Raw genomic sequence first — 25,563 nt, 5'->3', positions numbered from 1 at the left:
AGGGTTGCTGCCAGCCTACTGGGACAATGCACTTACATAACCAATCCCTCTCTGTAATCCCAGCCTGTGAGGCCCCTCCCACCCACCCCCCTTCCAATCTCTCCCCCTGCCTGATGCTGGTACAGCAGAGGGAGGTGTGGGGGGGCTCCCTTATATCCAGATTACTATGGAAGAAGCGTCATGACCTCTTAATCTTAATCTCACCAGTTACATGTATGCTCAGTATCAAGACTGCCTCACATGGCTTTATTGTCAGCAGCTAAGGCACTGGTTTTGTGACTGGGAGCGTTTGGCTACTATCACATCTGACTTTATCAGGAGACTCACCTTATTGTCATTTGCCACCAAAAATAAAGAAAGATGCCCAAATATTCTTATTTTATGTTTTGATGTTATTCAAATTAAAACTAGCTCAGTGTGTTAAGGGACATAATGATCTCAGTGTCCCAACTGTAGAACCTTTGTGCACACTAAAAAAATGTCAATGAAGATTCTCACAGGAGGTCACAGGATATGTAGAAACGCTCATCTCAAGATAACTGGACTTGTTATTGGAAACTTTTTTCCACCCATTCGATCATTCTTTTTTCAAATGATTCTACAGCTTTTTGGCTTGAATGTGCGCAGCTTTCCTTTAATCACAACATAACAGAGAGGGAATACACTTATGATAAAGATAGTGACTTTGAGTTGGAGAAGTGAACGTAAATTGAAGGGAAGGAAAATGAAATGAAGGGAAGGAAAACTGAAAAGGGCACAGATTGAAGGGAAGGAAACACACTGCTGACTGCCAACCTTCATTCTCTGGAGAGACTGCATGTGTGTGTTGGGAGGGTGTTATTATTTAGGAACTGATTCATATCATTAATAAATTGAAAAGCTTAAAATAATTTTAAAAAGAAGTTGGAAGAAAACTGTAAAGCAGGAATCTATGCATATATGTCATTTTTTATTAAATCACTTTTGACCAATTTGTACAATGTGCGATTCGTGCAGAGCGCGCTCCCGCGACAAAGTTCAACAACTGTGCGCGCTCCGGAGCGGCTGGTACTTAACGCCTGGCGTCTCGTCTCTGCTACAGGAGCAGTGCGAGTGTGTACACCGAGCTAACGAATGAAAGACGATAAAGAGGGATCTGGTATCTATAACCTCCCCATACATTCACCCATTTATCTGCAGTGAGCTGAAGGAAATTTCGTCCGAGGTAAGCGGGTGTGCCGGAGCGAGTGAAACGTCGGATTTTGGTGTGTAGTGTGTGTTGGGAAAAACAACAGCCCTGCCGTAGCAGACGCTAGCTTCCTTCATTAGCGCCGCGCTAATGTTGGCTGTTAGCTAGCCGAGCTTGGCGAAAAGATGGCCAGCCGTGTCGGTGGCCTGTTTGTTGTCTTCACGTTTTAAAACGCACACTTGTCCGCAGTGTGCAGCCGACTGGCATGCTGGTTGTTAGCGTCCCCCGGACAGTGCACGGAAAAGGAGAAGGTGTCGGTTTCTTAGCTTCCACACAGCTGCTAAGCTAACAAGTCACCGATTCGGCTAGCTAGTAACGTTATGCTACGGGGTGCTGCTTTACGGCAAGACGAGGCCTTGTATGTCTGTGACAGTTAATGCTAGCTAGGCTACACCGTCGTCTGCCTTGCCAGACGAGGCCATTCCGCTTTGAAAGCAGGTTAGTTCGGGTCAACAGAAAGCCGTCGGGGCATTGTTTGGTGTGGGAGCGTTACTGGCATAACCTGGTTTGGTGACGGCTGTAGAGGAAGTGATGACTAATGTTTACTCAAAGTAACGACGGTGGATGCTGACAGAGACCCACCGTGACTGTGTGTGACTGTGTGTGACTGTGTGTGTGTGTGTGTGTTTGACCTGTCTCAAAGGGGAGGACGAGTGAATGTCAGATATTTCATGTAATCATTACTTCGGTGGCTCCGATCTGCTTTATTACACGTTTACACCCGTGTGCTTTGTGAGTGCTGCAGCTGACCGGATCGCACACCTGTCGATGTGTTATAAACTCCGCTGTCAGAGACAGGCTAATGGCATCACAGCGTGACGCTATGATTAAGTGAATTAAGTGAGGCTTGGGTGCCTCATCTCTGACCTCATTTGTTTGTTGTTATTCTGGCTAATAAGCTGTGTGCTCAGGTTGAGGTGGATCTATGCTGGGGACCAAACTTAATGAGCCCCCCCAAAAAACGACTTTATGTACAGTAAGTTGTTCACGTGCAACATTACTTTGGTAACCTTTTCACCTGGAAGCAGCTCCAGTGTCATCGATGCAAAAACTTCACCTATAATAATGCTGGAACACGAAAGGTACAAACAGGGGCTGTGTGAGTTGGCCAAATGCAAGTACAATCTTACTAAAGAAGATCTAGACATGCTGGTGAGCCTAAAATTTTGAATGACCAGGAATGACTTTAAGGGCAAAATGGTCTTGTTTTAAGAGCAAGAGAGGTATTTGTTCTTCACTGACAGGACTAAAGATGATGATGACGATGATGATGATGACGATGTGTGTCAGCTTCTGCTCTCTGACTGGCTGCATCTCATCAATGGAAGACACACTAATGCAGGTAGACCTAGTTTATGGCATATTACACAAACGCGTAGAAGCTGTGCTGCGCTTACAACAGAGCAGTTTGTCAGGAGACGGCGCAGCCCTCGCAGCATTAAAGTGGACGATCACTGGTGTAAAGTTGAGTAGCTGTGTTGTTGACTATTCATTAAATGTTGGACTGGATTATAGATACAAGACCCTTGATGACATCCCTCTATTGCTGATTCCATTGGTACACAGACTATGCTGTTAATGACTTTGATAAACATTAGAGGATGTTTTTAATGGGTGTTAAAAGTACTTTGCCCATTAATTCAGCCACTGATGGCAGAAGTATGTGTCCTAGCTGTAATTTTACTGTTAGATTACAGAAATGACACCCAGCTAATTTTATGGTTTCATGACCTATTTGAAAGGCATACATTCTCATCAGTCAGAAGAAGAAAAAAAAAAAAAGCACACATTAGATTTGCACAAATGATATATGTGCAATTAGTTTGGAGATGTGAAGCAAAAGCTGGTTTCCTCTTGCCAAATGTTCCTTTTAAAAGCAGTATATGCCAGCTATTAGGTTTATTTTGCCAGATTTTGCAACAACAGTAATCCTAAAGTTAATTACAAGTTGATATAGGTGTGTCCACTAATTTTAGATTACTACAATACTATGGACCAGAGAACATTATGACTGTTTGCAGGGAGATAACAGCGTGATCATCAGTAAGGTTTTATCTGTACACATGATAATAAACGCTTTGAATCTTGAATCTTGAATCTATGCTCAGTAGCAGTGGCTCCGGCCCTTTGGACGATTTGCACGTTCTAATAAGAAAATCTCCATATTGTAGGGTAGAGCTGCATGGCATTGATTGGGAGAGGGATGGTCCATTAATTGGTAATACAGTGTGGAATTGCAACACATCTGCCCACAGCTTGCAGTCATTTCTACAGCCTGGTGCTTCGTGGTTTATTGAATTTAATTGCATTAATCCTATTTCTACATCAGTCCCTGATAAGATGACTAAAAATCAGTGATGCTCTGGGTCCACAGGAATGAACTGTTAAAACAATGGTCAAGAGTTCTGTATAGTACCTTTTTAAGAAACGAGTAAACGTGCCACACTAATCTGGTGATTTTGCCCTTCTGTAACTGCACCATAGAGTATTCAGGATCCAGGCACCACACATTTACAACCAAGTACAAGATGTGATAATGGGAATAAATCCAGGCAAAAGCCTGCTCTCCACACCCAAATGGAAACCTGCCCAAAGCTTGGCCATAAAATCCTAGTGGAACCTTTTTCTTCAAAGCTTTTGGACATCCATGCACAAGTCATTCACTGTTATGCCTGGTTAGATCTCTGCTAAGGGTGAAGTTTGGTGATACAGGTTTAAGTTGTCCAGGCCTAACAGGTGAGCCCGAAGTGTTGATCACTCTGCATATGCCCCAGCAGTCTTGGGATGAGGTCTGGCCAGCTAAAATAAGCACAAACTGTGCTCAGTACACTGTTGGCTGTTTTTAATGCAGCAGCAGAGATGAACTTGTTTTTACCCAATGGTTTTCCATAGCTTTTAGAGGCTTAGTCGTTCGGTAATGCAGCCACCGGGGTGGTATTCATATGTGGAGGGATGTTGACAGATGCCAAGATGGCAGGGATTTATGTCATAGATAGGACAGACTCATACTCCTGAAATCCTCATAGTCAAAACGCAAAGAAGAAAAAGCATGAAAAGAGGGTTTTGCTGTTTCATGTTATGTTTAGTTGGATGACTATGATGTATTTAGTTCAGTTGTAGTAAGACGATGATTTTCTTAGTTGATCATGTCTTCTATAGCATATCAGAAAATGGTAAGAAGCGCCTCCACAATTTTTTGAAGCCCAAGTTGTCATATTTAGATTTCTTATTTTGACTGCCGTAGAGTCCCAAACCCAAGGCTAAAACATGGAGCTAAACGTTAAATCAGTTATCAAAATAGTTGCCTGTTAAATTTTCCATTGCATTGCAGCTCTAATTGATACACTCAAGCACATTGAAATATCTAAACAAGAGATAATAAACAGAGAATTGAATCACAAAACTGCACACATGTAGCAGCATATGTGTATGTAAACCATAAATATGTGTTTATTAGATCCCATCTGTGTTTAGAGCTTCTCAGCCGTGTTCCTGCAGTGTGTGGAGGTATCATACCACAGCTGCTCATTTAAGCAGATATCCAATGCAGTATATGATTACAATGGCATAGTGTGGCTTAATTCTGACCCATTCTGACCCACACAGTGGAAATGGGCTGCTGATGTAGTTGCACTTGTGGGATGATGCTTTTGTTGATATGTGGCCTTTCTGTGAATCGCTGGACATTAGAAACTGTTTTCTACACCTATCTACCACCTATCTGTGGCTGATGTCACTGATTTCATTTATATTGTGAGTTCTGCAGTGAGGTGTGTGTGTGTGTGTGTGTGTGACAGTTTAGGTTGCACTGGCACATGCTTGCGCTGATGGCTCAGATACCTGGCGCATCAACCCTTGGGGTTATCAGTTCTTACCTTTTGTGCACTATCATCTCTCCCCCATAGAGTGGACATTAAGGCTGGTTATGTGGTGCGTAGCTGTGCTAAGGACCGAGCACTTTGTTTTGAACAAAGGACCTGTAGCATATGACTTTACAGTTCTGGCTTGAATGGGAGTTGTGACTGGCTCACTAAGATTTTCAGTCACGATTCTTCAACATGACAGCTGTTTTTAGTCTGCTTTTCCCATCACTTTGCAAAAAGTATTTTCTTTATTTCTTTTTTTTACTTTTGAACCACAAAACATTTCAAACATTTTAACACATTAAAATCTTTGGTAAGCTACATATTTCTGAGGAGGGGTCTAAAACTGTGGCTTGCATGGTCCCCCACTCTGGTACACATGGATAAGTCATTCCTGAAACCTCTGTTTAACCTAAACCTTGAACAGAAATCAACACTATAGTGTATGTACAGTAATGGAATAAATAGAAAGCATATATCCCTGTGCTTAAACTGTTGCCATGATGCGTTTGTCGGACCGTATTCACTTGTGATCCTTCAGGGCTGTGGTCTCATCTTTCCTGGGAAAAATTGCTTAGATTAAGTTCTTAATTAATGATAATGCACATTTTTTTTGTCAGCACCAGTTTTTTTTGCTGATGAGCCCGGGGAAATTCGCCTCATCAGCCTCAACTTCAAGTCCTCACCATTATTCAGAAGGCTTGGTCGACTCGTCTTGTATTTAAATTTCATGTGATCCATCTGAGCTGTCCGTCTGCTTGCGTTGCACATGACTACCTATGTGTGTGTGCTGGTGAATGCCTGGTGTCACATGGCGTCACCTCACAGGACGCTGTTTCTGCTGTTCTGTTATATTTCTCAACAAGATGTAAAACTTCTTATAGCAAGGATTGTTATTACATGTCGCATAGTAAAAACAAAATCATAAATGAGGCAGAAATGGACATAGAGTTTGTCAGCAGTGACAAAATCACAATATTTGACTGATACCTCTGTGTATAATGAGCCAACTAGATATCAACATTATATACAAAAGCACAGGACTCCCCTGGATAATGTAACAACCATATAGGTTTGTTTTGTCTGTGATTTCGACACGGCAGATGTCGGTGCTATTTAAGCAGCATTTGTAGAGGAATGATTCTGTCCCAGGCTTTTTGATCCATACATGCGGTTTCCTCTGTACTAGAATACACATGAGCCACGACCATCATTGGCATAGAAATTTTTATGTACACAAGCTTGTTCTTGAGTACATATCAGATACTTTCTAAAGCATTTCATAATATTCTGCATTGATGTTTTAACAAAGACTCTCTCATGCCACAGAAGAGCTGTGAGTCATGTAACATCTTTTATGGGAAAAATGAATGTTTCAGGCGATATTTAATCTATCAACTGGTGGGTGACCTGCTCTGTGTGTGTGTGTGCGTGCAAGTGTCTTTGACCCAGCTTGTCAGCAGACCTTTTGCTTTTTTTTACTGTCCTGGCACAACATCAGTAGCACATGTCCAGTGAATAGAGCTCAGCTCTTCCTCACAAGAATGACAGCTGTTCCTGATGCTGTGTGTGTGTGTGTGTGTGTGTGTGTGTGTGTGTGTGTGTGTGTGTGTCTGTGTGTGTCTGTGTGTGTGTCTGTGTGTGTGTGTCTGTGTGTGTGTCGGACTGACTCATTGGCTCTGTAACAGTGAGGTAATTCTAGATCTGTTACTAATGCCAAAGGGAGTCCCTGCTCGCTTTATCGTTGTCTTTATGCGTGTCTGTCTGTGTGTACACATGATGCACATCTGCATATGTGTGTTCAAACACGAGGTGTGTGTGTGTGTGTGTGTATGGGGAGCTGGGTTTTGCCTCTGCCCTGATATCCTAGCTCTGTACGGCTTCTCCATGGTAACAAGCTGCTAAGCTGTGCTCTTATTCAGTAGTTTTTCCCACTGTGGAAAAGAGGTGACTGCCAAAGTAAAAGCAGTTACAACATTAAAGATTCCCCCTAAAGGAAATGTTCGTGTTTTTGTTTCATTCAGGGATTACATTTGGGCCCAGGACTCGCTGCTGCACACATTTCCACTGATATTGGAAATGAAACAACACTCATAGCTAACAAAATGTTTAATTTGATTACATAGTGTGGCACATTCTATAATCATACTTACTTGAGTCTGAAAACCAGTCATAAAACCCAGTTCATATTGTCTGCTTATTTGCAGCATGAAGGGACAGCAGAGTACAGTCGTCACCCACCTGGTCCATCAGGTGTCCAGTTTGCCTCTGAGGAATCCTATCAGCAACCAAGGATTACTGTGTAGTGGACTCTTCACTCTGTCTAGAGCTCTTCACAAATCTTAGCTTACCACATGAGCACATTATAAACTCCAGTAAGACCTGAACCAAAATGAATCTGATGGCAGCTGCACCTGAGGCCAAACAAAGCTGAATCCGTCAGATAACAGGGTAACACTTGCCACTTGCTTATGCACTGCCCTTTGTCTTAAGAGTAGTTTCCTCTGTTACCCTATCTAGCCCTGAGCCAGAGGGGAGTACCTCTCATTAAAAGTGAATTGTCTCTTACTGGCGCTTTCAAAACTTCCATTGGCTTGTTCACTCAGGCATTATACAATAGTCTAACCTTTCTGTTTTGGAACTGTGATATTGGTTTACTTTTTCTGTTGTTGTGATGCCCATAAGGTGCCTACAGACATACAGACCAGGACTGGTGAACTAATAAAAGAAGTATCCTCAGGAAATGTAGAACTCTTCTGGTTTTTGGGCAGCTTGGAGATGCCCAGCTCCATCTAAACCTTCAGCAAACACACAGCATGATGCATTTTACACTGTCTTTTGCTCTCGTGCTGATTTCAGATCCAAACATTAGCTCAAGTAGACATAAAGGTTACACGGCTGCTTTTTGTTGTCTGCAGTCCTACCGTGCTCCCTGTAAATACGCATGAAGTCCGTTTAAAATCTTTGACCTGCAGATTGCTGGACCCGCAGAGTTTAATTCACTTACTACTTCAGAATTGGCTGCACAGCAATGTAAAGCATTGTTAAATGACACATCTTAGGCAGGTCAAGTAATATTTCTTTTAATTGCAAATGGAGACTTACTGTAATCAAAGCGCGTCTTTATTAACAGGTAATAGTTACGCTTTTATTTTGGCCATGCTTCAGCAACTCACATCAGATTAGTACAAGCCGGACTATAAATGGGATTGACAGCAGGAGTCATTTCATATGGAAATGTAGTCTTGTGCTCGACCCTGTTCTAGCGTGTTTTACAGCCCCCCTGCCAAGGCATGCTTTTTACATCTCCAGCGCACTAGTCTTGTTGTTTCACCCACTCCCTCAATTTCAGTTCACTGATGCTTTATTGACATGACAAATTTCAGACATTTGCGTCGCCAAAACGTGTTTAAGATCTAAATAATCTGTCCCCTCTCCCTCCCCCTCTCTTCCCCTTTGTAAACCCCTGGCTGTAGGTGATGAAGTGTTTGGGTCTCTGCTGGTGAACTGCTGCCTGGTCCAGATGGCTCATTGTTGTATCCGCTGCCCTGCCCCTTTAATAACACACTTTTGGCATTGGCTAGTGTCACTAGTGCTGTTTTATAGCTCACAATGTGTATGTGTGTCACAGCGGGTTCTCTTTGTGCCCATATTTTTTTGTGCTGCTGAGTTTCTGACTGCATTATGTTGATATTGTCTGGCGGTAATGTGAACAGATGTAGTGTAACGGGGCTGCAGAGAATACAGCAGTGTGCCTCCTGTCTCCTCCTCAAGCTGTACCAGTGTGACCAGAATCAGGAGCAGTGAACACCTCTTCCAGAAAAACCATGGTGTGGTTTGGATGCATATGTCATGATGACACTGAGGTGTGGACAACTATGATGACAAAAGGACTGTGGAAGAAAACAGATCGGAGCAATTTCGTTTAAAAAAGAGTCTGAAAGAAGACCAGTGGCATCGAGCCACTTAAACACGAGCATTCCGATGTTTTATTTTTCTGTGGTGTGTGATTGAATTACCCAAGGTGCATTTCAGTGCTGCATGTGAACGGGGCCAAAGTCTCGCTTTCTGTGTGCACTAAGCTAGCTATCACTTTCTCTCCTGCTGACAGACAGAATCTGGCTCGCAGTCATATTTTGGTTTTTCTTGGGCTTCTTTTCCTAGCTGGCTCTCTCTCTGTGTGTGTGTGTGTGTGTGTGTGTGTGTGTGTGTGTGTGTGTGTGTGTGTGTGTGTGTGTGTGTGTGTGTGTGTGTGTGTGTGTGTGTGTGTGTGTGTGTGTGTGTGTGTGTGTGTGTGTGTGTGTGTGTGTGTGTGTGTGTGTGTGTGTGTGTGTGTGTGTGTGTGTGTGTGTGTGTGTGTGTGTGTGCGCGCGCGCGCGCGCGCGCGCGCGCAGGAGAGAGAGGCTGTAAGAGAAAGGAACAAAGGAGGGGTGAACATTTTGTATTGCTAGACTGATTCTAGAAAGTAACAGTTGACATTTTAATCGTCAGAAGGGATGTTGTCCCCTGATTTAAGAAAAATGTCACATTGTTTTGATCTGCAAATTGTGGCTTTTGAGCAAATCTGTATTTTGTGAATGCCTGAACTGCGTGGTAAGACACAACATAGTCCTTAAGCTTTAACAACTGTTTCAAATTCAGCGGTGTAAGGTTATTGAACGTGATACATACACTTATTACTTTGTGGTAAACGGTGAGAGTCAGTAGAAGGCAAGAAAAGGCAGAGAAAAGAGAAGGCAGCGAGAAAGTGAGGTATGATGTCAACGAGGGCAGCTGCTGGTACAGCCTGCAGCCAGACAAGGCTGAAATCTGAGACTCGCACAACCACAGAGCTGGGCGGAGGGAGGGGGGGCAGAGAGAAAGAAACACAAGTGGGGGAGAGAGAGAATGTCCATCGAGGAAGCAAAATATGCAGTCTTGACGCAGGGCAAGCATGCAAGAAAGTGTAGGGGAAGAGAGACGAAAATGGGGAGATACTGACATGAAAGATGAAGTGCAGAGGGGCAAATTTGTAAGAAGTCTGTGAAAGAGAAATGATGTGTTGTGGAGGAGAAGGGGTTATGTGTTTGGGTAGGGAGCCACAGAGAGAGAGAGAGTGAGAAAGAGAGGGAGAGAGAGGGGAAGGGTGTGAGTGAGCATGCTCTGTTTGGACTGACATTGGACGCCGGCTTAGCCTCTCTCCGTCTTCCACACCAACGCACCCAGCAGCAGTGACACCTACCACACTCCAGGGGACAGGAAGAGCATGGCTTGAATAAAGGAAGGCAGAGAAAAAGGAGTCGCAGGAAGAGAGACTGTGTTTGGGACTTTCCCCTCTTTTCCTTTCTCGCGAGCTAAGGCGCTCTCCTCTTCCACCTGGAAACTAAGAAAGAGCCGGGCTTTGTTTTCCAGCCAGTGAAGGATCATTCCTCCAGAAACCCATTTACACCTTACAAGATTTGTTTTTCGTAGAAACCAGCACTACTTTTGCTTTGGGGATTGTGCTTTTGTGCTGCTAACCTGCAACTTTGGAAAATAGTTTTGGACGAGGGTGTACCTATTAAAAGCTGCAGTGGTACAGAGCCAGACCGTCCCTGAAGATCTGGCACCAGGAAAAACAAAGGTGGAAGTTGTAACAGGACATTTATCCAGTGCCGAGGAGAACTTACAGTGACTCGACTAAACTGCCTTATTCTGCCTGTAGTTCCCAGTGGCTGATTGGGAGCAGCCAGGGAGTGGCAGGTTGGCCACACACTGACAGACTGTTGACCAAATTTGCAAGGCTTTCAGTGTAACAGAATGCAAATCAGTGTACGTCTCTGTGCTGCAGTTTAAGTACATAGCAACCTGCTTAGCGTTCCTTTTCAGTTTGGCCTAATAGTCTGACGGATGCCTGCTTATTGCTTGCTGGGGGATTTTGGAGTTTAAAATGTGATCTTCAATAGTTTTTTTGGTTTTTTTTCTACTTTATTCCATGGACACAGACAGAGGTCAATAGTGTCCTCCTCTTCTCCCTTGTGGGCTATTAATTTTCTGGCTGTTGCGCATCTCCGTTTGCCCTCATTTGGACACAGCCCTCATTCTTTCATTACAGCGCTCCCTGGACCCACATGAGCTTATGCTTCCTAAATGGGGAACCAGAAGGAAGAAATGTGATCCTTTGTTTTGTGGTGTGTTTTGGGCAGCAGCAACAGTGTGTGGTTTCCATGGAAAAGGCCAGAGAACTATGGCGTTGAGGGGCTGCGTGTGTGCTCTACCCATATGTCTCTGGTCCAAGTGAAACCAAAGCCGGCTTGCATAGCGCTGCAAGCTCCGCCCTGGAACTCCTTGTTCAGACTCTTCTCGTGTGTGGCCACAAGGAACGTGCACAGGACTAAAGGTGAATGAGCTTTCCAAACATTATGCACATGAAAGCACACTTTTTTACACCTTTTCTCCTCATCAGCTTAATGTGTTGCGTGCAGCTGTCCTTGTAGCTGCAGCCAAGGAGCCGTAAAGTGTCGTAAATTCCTGTGCTCAGTCCGGCAGTGGCTCTGTGTGTGTCAGGTTGATAAATTGATACTTTGTGTACAGGGAGCTTGGCTAACAAAAGTGCACGCATGGTATTTTGTGACAGAGTGTATGGTGAATAGCCGGTGTGTGTGGGTGAGTACAGAAGACGCTTGAAGCAAGCGTGCCTGTGTGCATTGTGAATTATATGTGATGGCGTGTGTGTGAACACTGTACAGTGTTTGTGTGTGACTGAGAAAAGAGTGGGCCATGAGTTGAGAACAAAGAATGGCATGTTTGTGTCGAAGCCCAGCTTTTTTTCTGCCTCTACTCGTGCTCTGCTCTTTTCCCACCCATCTCTGTCTCCGGTCTCCTTCCGTATCCCCATTTCTGTATTATCTTTTCCCCCAGTTGTTTGCTACCTTCCCTTTCTTGCTACTTGTTTGTTTCCCTCTGTGTCATTCTTTTGTGTTTTTATTCTCACTGTTCCTGGCGTCAGTGTACAACCAGCCGTCTCTCAGGATCTCCCAGTATTTGTCTCTTTTTTGTATTCATTTTCCATCTATTTGTAGAGCTGAAGGCATCTGTATGTGGCATCTTTTTTTAATAGTGTGCGAGTGTATGGGTTTATGTTTTGTCTAAGGCAAGTTGCCGCTTGCTGCAGATGAGCTTGGGCGACTTGAGATGGATTGACGTTGGGCCTTGCTGTGAAACCCTGCTCCCCGGAGACCTACCTCTGCTGTGACAGACAAAAACACAAATACTTGGCACTTGCACATTGAAATAATTCCCCTTTTCTAGAGAAATTTGTTGAAAATGATGTCCTTGTTGGTGTTTTAGAACAGAAATGGAGATGCATCAAAATCAATCTCACTTTCCCTCCAGGACGGATGCTTTAATGTGCGCTGTTCCATTAGCCCAATAGTAGTTTACATGCACTCAATAATCCAATTCTCCAATTAAGATGCTTGTGGCTTTACGAAAACACAATTGCTTTCTGTAATCGTTCCTCCTGATCATAGTGGCCATAAAGACATCCCTTCTTCATGCACTTTCAATGTAAGAGATGGAAGTCTTTTTTGTTTGTTTGTTTGTTTTTTTAGCGAAAGTGTGTTCAAATATTTATCTGAAGCCCATAAGGATGAATTAGAAGAGTCAAGTGCATAGCCTCTGAAGTTACAGCCATTTAGTTTAAAATTCCCTTTCTGTGTTTCCCTGGACAGTATCTCTGAGCTGCAGTGGAGGAATGGTAACAACAAATGGGAAATTAGCACTAAAAAGACTGTAACTTGAGAAGATATCCCCTTGACTTATCTTCTTCAGACTGTAGAAGCCTGATATTAGCGGCAGATGAACATATGAAGACATTTCTTCTGTGGAAAGGGGGCTGTGATTTATTCCCCCATCACTTAGGCTCATTGAAATGTCATCGTCAGGATGGATTCTCATTTAAACGACCTTGTGGACCGACTTTGACATGTGGAAATCACAACCGTAGCAGGCAGTCGCACCTGGTTACCAAGAGCAACAAGTGTGAGGGGTCTTAGGGGGACCGCTCTTCAAGAGCAGAGGGTCACAAAGGGAGTTCTTAATGGTCAGTAGAAACAGGGCGATTGATCACAGTGAGCAAAACCTGTTTCATTGTTCGTATGGGTGCCTGTTGTTTTAAGTACACACTTGCTGCTGTGCGGAGTACATTTTAATAAAACTGCTTTAAGCCATTCCAGTTTTAATGGCTGAGGCATTAAAAACAGGATGTTTCTCCTTAAAAACATACCCTAGTATTTAGTGCACCTTGAACCACAGGAGGTTGTTGTTGCCAAGGAAGAGCTGATAACAGATGAAACGATAGAAGAGAAAAATGCCTTTCTTTGCAACATCTTTGTGTGTACGTGTCTTCAGTCACACAGTGCAGTGAAACATCTGTTAAAAGTGGCACCAAGCCCATCTCGCCCACCCCATGGCAAAGATGCCTTTTTAAAGTCATTAAACTGGATATCTGTCTTTCAGTGACGACGCTCACCCTATGAGCACACTAGTTTTACATAATGAGTGTGTACTGTTTACATGGGCTCCACATTACTTAAATTGTGTGCATATAAACGTTGGAGTTGTTGATCTTGGACTTGAATCTCAATAACTGAGGAAATGTTGCAGTGCTTCTTCACTGAATGCCATGTTATTGTTTTTTAGTTTTTCCAACTACAAAATGACTTTAGAGGACATGCAGGTACACACTGTTTAGAAAATATACTTTGTGGGCTTGGTTTGCCTGCTGTGTTTTAAAAACAGTGGGGACACACTGTGTTTATTGTGGACACACATGGGCATGTTTTGTTGGATGATTACTTTTTAAACCCAGAACTTGCAACAACGATCTTATACTGTGAATTGATTTATAATGTATCCTGATGGTGTATGCTACTTTCGAAATGATCTGTAATCCCAATACAGGTGTTTAAGGGTTCTGTCCCATTTTTGAAGCAGCATAGGTGTTTTTTTGTTGTTGTGTTTTTTTATTGAAATAATGACTCTTGTTATGTTTATCAGTACAGAAGAGCTGCTCTGCAGCACGTATAGATGGCAATGGCTGCAGAAGTGGCAGTGAAAGAGTATCATCAGGTTTGAAAGTGGCAAACACACTGGCAATTCCTACCATGAATGACAAATATCCAATATACTAAGTTCAGACTAAGACCTTCTTGGTGGTAAAATGAACATATATGTACATGTTTGCAAAGTCTAGGAATAAATGAACAACCTCCCATCCCTGATGATGACCCAAAATAAAGTGAGCTCTGAAAAATCTTATCAGTCTGTGTTTGTGCCAGCTGGCTGTCTCTTCTGGACAGAGGTTGTGCATCAGCACATTATGATCCTGACACAGTAGTTAGAGCCACACACTTAAAGCTTTATCTGCTTTATGAAATATGAATTAACAGTGCTGGGAAAACAGTGTGGAGCCAACTGACATAACAGAAGGAATCAATGATTTTAGAAGTCCAGTCTCATCTACATTGCATTAGCAGTGCAGTAAGTGGCTTAAATGCCATGTATAAGCAGTGCGTAGTCTATAGAAGTGCACAAGAGGGGCACTGCCTTCCCTGGTCTCCTATAGCCTGTTTGCACAGCATAGACGGCTACTGTGAACATTACACGGTCATCATGTAAATCAGATCGGCTTCATATGTGAACTGACTTGAATGTAACCAGGCCATCGCTCTGGCCAGTGGATGAGGACGTCGGCAGACCACAGAGTGCTTTGTATTCAACTCAGCTGTTCCATCATAGTTATTGTACTGTTGTGGTGTGATTAGTTGGCTGTGTTCTCTAACTCTGTCCCTCAAAGTCATGTTTATTTACCTTTTTTTTTTTTTCCCCCTCTCTTTTCAGAGGTCCCCACATTTCAGGAGAAGACGAAAGCCTTATTTGGAAATCTTATGGACGAAGGTGGGTCTTTATGTTTCTGTCTGTGTTTTTATTTTTCCGCCTGTATCTATCTATCTGCTGTCAATGACAGTGGTTCTCATTTTCTCATTCATTTAGTGTCAATCAATAACAGAAGTTATCTCAACATGTGTGTCCTGATCTCCTTGTAGTCCTAGATGTTGGTTGAGTCGTTCCTTGTTTTAGCCTGAACTTCTATTTACTCTTTCTCCAACACAACATGATCTCTCTGTCTGCTACACATTTTTCATTTAGTCTTTTTGTAAGCGGCTCAAACCTTTTGCCTGTCATGTTGCCCCTTCTGAACTCCAAGGACTGTCTGCCCAGTCACTGTTTGTGTGTGCTCTTCCTTCTGTCATCATTCTTCCCTCCACCTCCTATGTGCTCACTGCCCTCTCTCTAATCTGGTTAGCTGACTCACTCTTTCTGTCTGCCCAGCCCCTCTGAGCTCCTGTCTTCTCTCACACACCTTTTGTTGAACCCTTTTTCTCTGCTGTTGTTGTTGAATGTATAATTTCATTATACAGGCTCTCTGGAGGAATATCATCCCTAATGAGCTGCTGGTTCTCTTCCATGTCCAAATCCACATAAAAACTCAAACCCAGAAGCCTTGTAAACTGTAAATTCAGACTGTAAAAGCCTTTTCTAGGCCACCTGCTAACAACAAAAGGGAGCTGGGCTTGGCTTGTCCGTACTCTGGTTTTATCTTGGCAATATCACTTCTCAGCCCCCCATGTGTTCACTAAACAAGAGATGTTTATCCCCCCACTGGCTCTCTTTAGCCGGGCTTGTTGCTACTTGTTGTAGACTTATGTGCTGCCAACTAGCTACTACAGCTGCTGCTAGCCAGGCAAGACGTGCTTCAGACGTATTGTTTAAACCATAGTGGTGTAAGACGCGTCTTTCTTAAAGTGAAAGAACCTTGTTTTGAATGTTTTTACAGCCATTATACCATCATCGCTTCTGTCATTGGTGGAGTTAACGGGTGCCCAAATCCCAAGAGTGTGTGTATATAGCTCAGCCAATCAGAAACGATGTGTTAATCTCATCAATTACAACTGAGCTGGCTTTTTCAAAGATTTCTGTGCACTGGTGAAAAGCAGTGACTGATCATCTCCTGTCAGTCAATAAGTTGACATTATAACATTACTTTCAAATAGACGAACCCCTCATTGTTGAATTAGAACAATACATTATATTCACTCATACTGTGTGGAAACTCAGACGTGTCTCAACTCTGAGAATACAAAACTTGCCCCCTTTCCTGGCCTCCTGGTTGAGGTCCAGTGTTGATCTATTTCAGCCAAGTATGTTTAGCCATACAATAATACTGCTGACTGAGCTACAGCTCCTCATGTTATGTTAACATAACAACCCATTTGTTATCTCTAATAATTTTATCTGATTAAGAAAGAATGCATCTTCGTTTTGTTACACTTGAGTACTATCATGGATTGACAGACTGACACATGGACATTTCTCTCCGACGACCTCTGGCACGTCTCATCTCAAGCAGTCTCTCATATCAGAAGATGGCACTGCAGTGTTTCACTTGTTTGACAGCGGTAGCAATCAGCTGCACCCAAACTACACACTTCCTCACAGCTGGCAGATTGCCTCCTCTCTAGCAAAAATCACTAGCTGAGTCCTTATTAAGGCTTATTTATCAAGTATCTATTAAAATCATTTTCTTAACACAAACAGCACATATTTAAGTGTGTGAACTCAACAGAGGCCGTGTTTAAAGTAAAAGATATCTTTTAACATGCATACAAACCTTACTTACAAACTTTACATCATTGAGCACTTTTTATTCTTTAAAGCGAATAATTTAGTAATCAGATATGTACTTTATTCTGTTAATGTTGATGTTGATGGTACAGTAAGAGAAGTTAGTTATTGAGCTTGCAAAAACATAATGGATGCTTCCAAACTGGATGCATCTGTATGCAGTGTGAAAACCAATTTTAAACCAAATAATTTTCAAGTTTAAATTTCCATATAAACATAGACATGCTCCAGGTTTATACGTGTGTCATGAAGCTGCCCATCAACAGCAAATGACTCTCTGCTCCAGTTCTGATCAGAGCATTGTCTTCAAGCTGTGTTTGCTGTGTTAGTGACTGCCTGGACGGAGCTAGCCTGGGTTATTTATTTCAGTCTTGCATGTGATCTGACTGTGACCCTGGCCTTGGCCTAGCTGAATGTCCTGAGCTAATTTGGTTCCACTGCTCTTAGTGCGGCTGCTAGCATGCTAGCCAGCTAAGAAGTTCTATTAATAACTGCAAAGGCATTATCTCCATCACAGCAGATGTGTTTACAAGCCGGCAGGCACAGTTACAGCTAGCTAATACTGTCACTCATTAGGTCCAGTTTTTGCCTCTGCAGTTGGCATGTGCATATGCAGAGAAGCTTTACCCTAACAGATGCACTTACAGAAGCAATCTGGAAGCTGGCACTGCTTCCAATCTCGACATAAAAGGGAAGCTTATGCAAGTAGTGACCATGTAGATAAAAGTATCGCATTTGGTGTGGGAGTGGTCAAAAATGTCAACAGATTGTGAATCACTGAAATTGAATAAATGTACCTCGGTAGGAGCACTGGAACTCCATACTGGTTTTATAGTGCTGTGTGATAAAAGTAAAACTGATCAAATTGTGCTTTGTTTAAAAGAAATTAAAAAAATTAAGAGGTTCAAAAAGGTAAAAGGCTTTTCCTGTCTAAACAAATGAGGAGGAATGCTGCACTAAGCACAAATCTCTTAATACACCTGCAAACATGATTGGATTGAAAAGATGCAAGTGTTTCAGCAGTGTTTCCTGTTGAACACTGAAATTGTTAAATTAGCTGCTAGGTTGGGCAAATTGAGCAGCCATGACTAAAGCTTTGGCTGCATTTTCCTGGTGGGTGTGAGTTTCCCAGCTGTTGTACTGTCTGCGTACATATTGCTGAGCCGTCTCACCACCCGATTCTCTTCTTTTGTCCTCACCTCCCACGCATACTATCCTCTCTCCTCTCCTCATTCTCTCCCGCCTGTCCTGGGTCTCCCTGCCCAGCGTCAGAGTGTGGAGGGCTGTAAAAAGGGTGACCTATGCCAGGTAGCAGAGTAGGGGTGGACATGTTGTCTGCCCTGCCCAGAAAAGACCTGAGATGAGAAACGTCCTCTTTATTCCTTTTTATCTTCGCGCCCACACTGCTGTGTCCACTCTTTGCTTATTGCACATTTTTCATTCCTTTTCTCTCCTCCTCCCTTTGCCTCTTAACTCATCCTCACATTTCCATGTCACTATTATCGGATGTACTTGTTCTGCTTTATTCTAAAGTTTGCTGTCTCATTCCTCCCCCTGCTCCCCCTTCCTTTATTATCCTCCTTCCTTTGTCCCCGTTAGCTCTCCTGCTCTCCTTCCTCAATCTGTACCTATTCTCCTGCCCATCATTTTTACCCTCCTCTTCTCTACCCTCTCCCCCTCTCTGCCCCACAGGCCATCCCATACCTAACCACAAGCCTGTTACCAAGGCAACTGCACAGCATGATAGGAAACAGCAGCTACACACACACACATACACAGACACAGACACCACATCTGAGTTTACTTTACTGGCTGGTGGTTCTTTTTTCATATGTGACCAAGAAAGTCTGTGCAGCTCTGACCTGTTGCTGGGACAATAATAGACATGTTGAACATGGTTGGATCAGACCATGGTGGGACTGTCGGGCAGCGACAAAGAGAGTCCTGACGTGTTCTCTGCTCATCCATCATACAGTTCTTTACAAAGATGGTCTGCAGCTTCTAATCAAATCCAAATGCCTGCAGTTACCAGCGTTTAAAGAGCCAAAGGCAACAGTCATATTGGTTCAGAGTGCTGTGGTTACAGATATTAAGTAGCCCACAGTGGGAAGTGTGTTCGGATGACTAGTCTGCATAGTTTGAGACAACTGAGTAACCACACTGACTACTTCTGTAAGTCACTGAAGCTGCTGGGTATTGTGTGAACTGATTTAACATTCATACACATACTGAATATATGATAATATTATATAGTGTAATCATACCATCACATTCTACATTTGATCTCGGAGATGGGATACTTCATCATGGTGTGTGTGTGTGTGTGTGTGTGTGTGTCATATAGTTGATGGCTAAACATGCAGTATGTGGCCACCACACAGTGAGTTCTGGCTCTGCTTTGCTGCAAGAGCTACAAACCACTGACGGCATGGGAGTAGATCAGTTTAGCATGTACCTGCATGTCATCGTGTAAAGTGAATAGTACAGCCGGTGTAGGTGTACAGGGAAGAGCCGGGAAGATCCTCCACCAGATTTAATGGCTACAACTAGAATGAGTCAGTGAATGTTTTTTTTTTTGTGTGTGCTGAGAAACAAGATTTGATGTCATAACACGTAGGCCAGCTAGGTTAACTCAGTCAGTCTCAGCTTCACATCTCTTTTTAGTCGACTGCTCTGATGTTGAGGAGTACAGCCAGGGTCTTGACAGCAAAGACATGGTGCTTCTGACATAGTGCTGTATAATGACTGGAAAACTTTCTCACGACGCTCTCCATTTTATTAGAAATGAGTCGCCAGACTGCCACCGCGCTGCCCACTGGAACCTCCAAGTGCCCCCCCTCCCAGCGCGTGCCCACCCTGTCAGGCACCACCGCCTCCAACAGTGACCTGGCCAGTCTGTTTGAGTGCCCTGTCTGCTTCGACTATGTCCTACCCCCCATCCTGCAGTGCCAGTCCGGACACCTGGTACGTACTGTGAAGGCCAAAGGGTAACCACCGCCGGTTGTGGTATGCAGCACATATTGGATGTCATGTCGCACTTGCATTACATTTTAAGTATGCTAAGTGTGTGTGTTGTACACATACCGCAAAAGGTAATCAACATTGTGCTCTCGTGGGGAAGAATAGTTTTCTTACTGGCCATTTAACTGCATTTTAGCTCAGTGAGAACCTGCACGCAAGTGATAGTGTTCTCAGGAATATAAATTGTGTAAATTAACATTTTAATAAGGGCTGGGGTGGAGTCGTGCATCATCAGAACAGCTGTTAGAAATATTTAATTAAACGGTAAATTCTGTTGCTGGCCAAACGACGGGAGCAATTTGGGGTTCATTGTTGCCCAAAGACACTTTGACATGTCAACAGGATGAGGTGGGGATTCATTCACCAACCCTGTGATCAGTGGATATTGGTAATGAGTTCTAATAATCTAATCACAGTCGGTATTCACTCACCAGGACCTTTTTAGAAATCAATGTTGTGGTTTAAAACCAACAATGTGTTGTGTGATATAATGTGTTGAGAAAGTAAACAGCAGTTCTGACAAGCTCTTTGGCTTTAGCTGCAGATTTTATAAGTATTTTATACAGTATAAATCTGTTTAGGAAACAAGTCAAGATGGCCGCCTCCGTGGGGACAAACTCTTAACTGGTTTTGACTCCCTCCCCAGGTATGCTCCAACTGCCGGCCCAAGCTTACCTGCTGCCCCACCTGCCGAGGCCCCCTGGGTTCCATCAGGAACCTGGCCATGGAGAAGGTGGCCAACTCTGTCCTCTTTCCCTGCAAGTACGCCTCATCGGGCTGCGAAGTCACCCTCCCTCACACCGACAAGACGGAGCACGAAGAGCTGTGCGAGTTTCGGCCGTACTCCTGCCCTTGCCCCGGCGCCTCCTGCAAGTGGCAGGGCTCCCTGGACGCTGTCATGCCTCATCTGATGCACCAGCACAAGTCCATCACCACGCTGCAGGTCAGACACCAGCGCGTCTCCTCCGCTTCTTTTATGAACTACAGTTAATTAATCCTTACAAGGACTTGATATCAGTGCATCTCAGCCTCTGCTGCCTTGATGTTGACTGTTCTTTGAGAACTGATGACTAAACCTGTTTAACTTGTGTGTGTGTGTCTGTCCAGGGGGAGGACATTGTGTTCCTGGCGACAGACATCAACCTGCCGGGCGCCGTCGACTGGGTAATGATGCAGTCCTGCTTCGGCTTCCACTTCATGCTGGTCCTGGAGAAGCAGGAGAAGTACGACGGCCACCAGCAGTTCTTCGCCATCGTGCAGCTCATCGGGACGCGCAAGCAGGCCGAGAACTTTGCCTACCGGCTGGAGCTCAACGGGCACCGGCGCCGCCTCACCTGGGAGGCCACGCCACGCTCTATCCACGAGGGCATCGCCACGGCCATCATGAACAGCGATTGCCTGGTGTTCGACACGTCCATCGCACAGCTGTTCGCCGAGAACGGCAACCTGGGCATCAACGTCACCATCTCCATGTGCTAAGAACTTTTGAAGAGAAGTGGGTCAAAAAGTTACAGATTGTCAGGGGGCATTTTTTTAGGGGGGTCAAATCAGTTGTGACCTCACAGCGCCCCCCTCTCCCACCCCCTCTCTACCTCACCCCTTGAGACGTGGAACTGGACTGTCTGACCGGGCAGCCGCGGAGGCCCAGGGGGTGGGATGGATGGATGGATGAACGGACATAACTGTGTAGTGATGGCTATAGACTTCTAAACACACACACACACACACACACACATAAACATATATATGTGAGACTCATGCACGCACAAGCAGTCTCTTGGTCATAAACACGGACACAAACTGAAAAGCTGTTCACTCAAACCTGCGTCGCCCACCACTCTTGTTTTAGTGTCTCTCTTTGCTCTCTTCCCCTCAGTCACCATCAGACATTTCAGACACTACGGCTGTTCGACCTTCACTCCGAGACGCTGGAGGCCGGTCGCCACCGAGCAGCCCTGTGCCCCGACAGCTACACGCTGGGGAGGGCTCAAGCTATATTCAACACGGACTCCTGGTCAGTGCCGGGTAGCTAGCCAGCTACCTAGCCCCCCCCCTTTATCTTCCTCCCCCTTTTTCCCCCTGCTGCTTCTCATCCACCTCGGTACTCGTCAGACCTCCTGGACTGAATGGTTCACACGCTGCCGACACGCATGGGGCTACAGCCGTGGCCATGGCCGGGTCTCCCCACAGCAGGCGTCCTCATGTATTAGCTCAAACTAGAACCCAGAGCCCACAAGGTTCCTTATCACAGATTTGGGTATTCATCTTCACCTGTGACTGACGCAGCTATCGATGGCCGGGCCTTGAACCGTCACCCGTAGACATGGACGGCTGTAGCACCCACAACCATGGACACCCAGTTATGTCCGGGACTGAAGTAAAGGAACTAGGTCTACAGAAGAACCCGGACAGGCTCATCTGGCTTCCTTTCCGGCCCACATCGGTCCACTCGAGGCTAAAGATTGTCGCTCTTTAAATAGTTGACTGTCGTTGTTGATAGTAATTAGAACAGACTCTGCTCTCATACTGTATGGATTGAAGAAGGCCCTCAGCCACATCAGCCCTGGATTTTTTTTTTGTTTTTTTTGGTTTTTTTTTAATGTTTTTTTTTTTTTTATGTTCACAGAGTGGACACAACAGTGAGTTCTCACACACACAAAACACACACCTGTTCTTTGCATTACAGGCTGTGTGTGTGCAGGTGTAATAGTGGATGAATTGAGTGTGTGTCGGAGCGTTCTTGACCGAGGATTAGAGGGGTCTTTTTGTTTTTTGTTTTTCAGAACGAGGAAAAAAAACACTGCATTTCAGTTGAGTCACAGTTTTCTTTTGGGGTTTATTTCTTATGTCTGTTGTTTCTTTTTAATTATTTTAGTTGTCTTTTTTTTGTATGAGAGGAGCGAAGAACTCCTGATATTTGTGTGTGTGTGTATGTGTATGTGTGTGTGTGCGCGTGAGAGATGGACATGTGGCAAAAAGCCTGCTCACTTCCTCCCCTCTCCCCTCCCCGCTCTTCTTCTTCTTCTTTTGTTTCTACTCCTCCTCCCCATCTCGCTCTGTCTGCCAGCGTCGGCCTCAACCACTGATTGACTGATCACCCAACCAGGAATGAGGGACAGTTTCTACCGTTACAATGTTGCTATTGTTGTTATTATTAAATGGAGATTATCATAATTATCATTTTTTGTAATGACTTTTAAAAACAAAAATTAAAAGGCAGTTGTAAAACTTGTGGCTAAACTTCAGTGTTTGTAGTTAAAAAGCAAGTTGTGTCGTTCTTCTGAAGGTTTGTTTTTTTTCCCAGTTGGATTGTTTTCTCCTCATCTATTTGTCTCTCCGTCCTCTTGTTTGTGTGGTAAGTCCTCTTTCTTTTTTCTTTTTTTTTTGTCTATGAGGAGGGAGGGAGGTCAAGCCAATCATCTCTCCCTTTCTCTTCATGTGGAGTCTCAGTAATGTTGCTGCTCTCCCTCAACTCCTTTTTTTTCTGTTTTAATTTGTCATTAAATAAATCTATCTTTTTCATACCTGGTGCCTTTTCTTCTTTTCTTTTTATCGTATTTAACACTGGTGAGCGTCACGTTTTACCTCTGTGTACTTGGCCGCAGCCTGTACTAGTGAGGAAGCTCTCATACTGTAGATGTACAGGGTGCAAGATTTAAGAAATCAGCACATTTGTCACATCTCAAGTATGGAAGCCCATAGGGGACAAATAAATTAAAAAAAAAAAAAAAAAAAAAACTTCAATATTTAGTTCCACAATAGCATCCTAATTTTCCTCATATGTTATTTAAGTAAAAATTAAGATTAAAATGCAATGATCCAGTTAGCATTCTCACATTCATGTGTACGGGTGTTCTACCACCAGATTAAGATGGGAAAGCTGTAATATGAACATGTAACCTGATTTTCCCATTCATGCAAGCAATCTTGGGGCACAATGACGACATTTTCTAATAATTTAAAATGAAAATATTTAATCTCATAAGGTATCGTGTATAATAGATCTGTTCTCTTGCCAGAGTGGCTCACAGCAAGTGCAGGAAATGGACCAGACGCACTGCAAATCATGAGCCACAGCAAGTTACAGGTAGCTGCAGGTAGTTGGTGCCTTTTGTTTAAAACCCTCCCACCCACCATGTGGTAAAACTCCAAAATCAGCCCATCTACTATATTTATTAGAAATGGCATCTGTGCTGTTATTTACTTTAAAATTAAAATTAGATGATTTAAAAAAAAAAAAGAGCAAAGGACCAGGATCATTTGTTTACTTCTGGTGTGAAGAGCCAGGCTGCTGTTTGCTTTCTCCCGCCTACAGAGAATGATTTCCGTCCTCACTGAAGACCCAGCTTGGCGAGGGGGCTGAATTTTCACAGAGAGAGTACAGAGACGTGACCGTGAACACGAGAGACCAGCGCTGCTTATTGCATTTGAACATTGTCTACCGTCTAGCACGATTAGTCTTTGGAAAAAAATGTCAAATGCTTAGTTCTTTTTCAAATAGTTAATTGTGACCTAAATATTACTTGCAAAAATGGAAAATCAAGCTACGTGTTTATATTGTCTTTTAATTCTAACATCTGAATATTGTCCACCGGCCAGTGGGGCACGACTGAAAATGAAATGTCGGAGAGCTTTTCCATTTGAATGTGTTCACAGAACGTCCACACCAGTATGCAAAAATGCAAATAAGATTATTGCAGATCACCGTTTAGTATTTCTATTAGACTATTTCCTTACAGTCAGCTCACTGAGAGCTCTGGTTGCTAATGTCTGAACATCCAATATACTAAACATGAGCCTCCCCAGCAGATGAAGGAAGTCCGGTCATCATGGTGCTGTAGTTGTATGTAAATTAAACACGTTCTCATCCATGCTGACTTGAAGTTTATCCTCAGCGTTGTTCTACATTTAAATGACAGGTGCTGCTGAAGACGATGTGACAAGAGACCTCAGGACAGATTAAAGGACGTCACAATAAGACTGTGAAGTGTTTTAGGCTCAAGAAAGAAGTTTGAAGAACACCGAAATGCCCTCATTTCTAATTATTACCTAAAGAAACTTCTAGAATCTGTGTTCATCAACAACATACGACCACACAAAACTGGATTTTTTTGTTTTGGGGGGAAAAAAGGTGGTTAGTGATTAATGTGCACGTCCGATGGGTACAGAGGCAGGATGAAATGTGTGTGTGTGTGTTTGTCTGACCAGGACAGGTAGGAAGGAACCAGCAGCAAGGTGGTTATTTTCCCAGCGTGCCTCTGTGCAGCCAGGCTGTGTGTGTGTGTGTGTGACTGCCGGGCAGCCCCCAGGTGTGACACGGTGCGTCTTTGTTACAGCATCAGGGGAAAACACACAGTCTCAGCAAATCTTGTGGCTAAACATGTTGACACTGCTAATTCATATTTTAAGGCCATCCATCATGAACCACAGCTTCTTACCGAGGTCAAATTAACACCTCAATACAACAAGTTCGCGCTAAATCAATGCTGTTTAAGTGATACTTGATTGATTTGTCCTTCTGTATAAACAAGTACAGTGATGATCAATATCTAGGGAGCTAATTACAGTCAGCGGGACTAAAATATGGGACTGCTGGCCAAGACCTCTGGAGCTGGAGCTGTAAGATGCATCCCCGTGATGCTGTCCTTGATGCATCTGCCTCAGCCAAGTTTATCATTGTTAAGTAGGTCTGTGGATGTAGGGCAGCCTGTGAGGTCAGATAGGTAGATCAGACAGGCAGCGAAG

At 43.8% G+C, this 25,563-nt stretch overlaps 1 protein-coding gene across 2 annotated transcripts; it reads left to right on the top strand.

The window, feature by feature from the left end:
* Positions 1-1,071: 1,071 nt before the first annotated feature.
* Positions 1,072-23,305, top strand: siah1 (siah E3 ubiquitin protein ligase 1). 2 transcript variants are annotated; one of them, XM_070831459.1, is made up of 5 exons: positions 1,072-1,204; positions 14,953-15,009; positions 19,580-19,761; positions 20,465-20,761; positions 20,926-23,305. In XM_070831459.1, the coding sequence occupies exons 2-5, from the start codon at positions 15,000-15,002 to the stop codon at positions 21,295-21,297; spliced, it is 861 nt and encodes a 286-aa protein (XP_070687560.1). In that variant the 5' UTR covers positions 1,072-1,204; positions 14,953-14,999; the 3' UTR covers positions 21,298-23,305. The 2 variants fall into 2 exon arrangements, with proteins under 2 accessions (XP_070687560.1, XP_070687558.1); XM_070831457.1 differs by lacking the exon at positions 1,072-1,204 and adding an exon at positions 11,264-11,449.
* Positions 23,306-25,563: the final 2,258 nt, after the last annotated feature.

The sequence above is a fragment of the Pempheris klunzingeri genome, chromosome 5, assembly GCF_042242105.1.
Source record: "Pempheris klunzingeri isolate RE-2024b chromosome 5, fPemKlu1.hap1, whole genome shotgun sequence".
NCBI classification, from domain to species: Eukaryota; Metazoa; Chordata; class Actinopteri; order Acropomatiformes; family Pempheridae; genus Pempheris; species Pempheris klunzingeri.
This window is presented reverse-complemented; position numbering and strand designations above follow the sequence as displayed.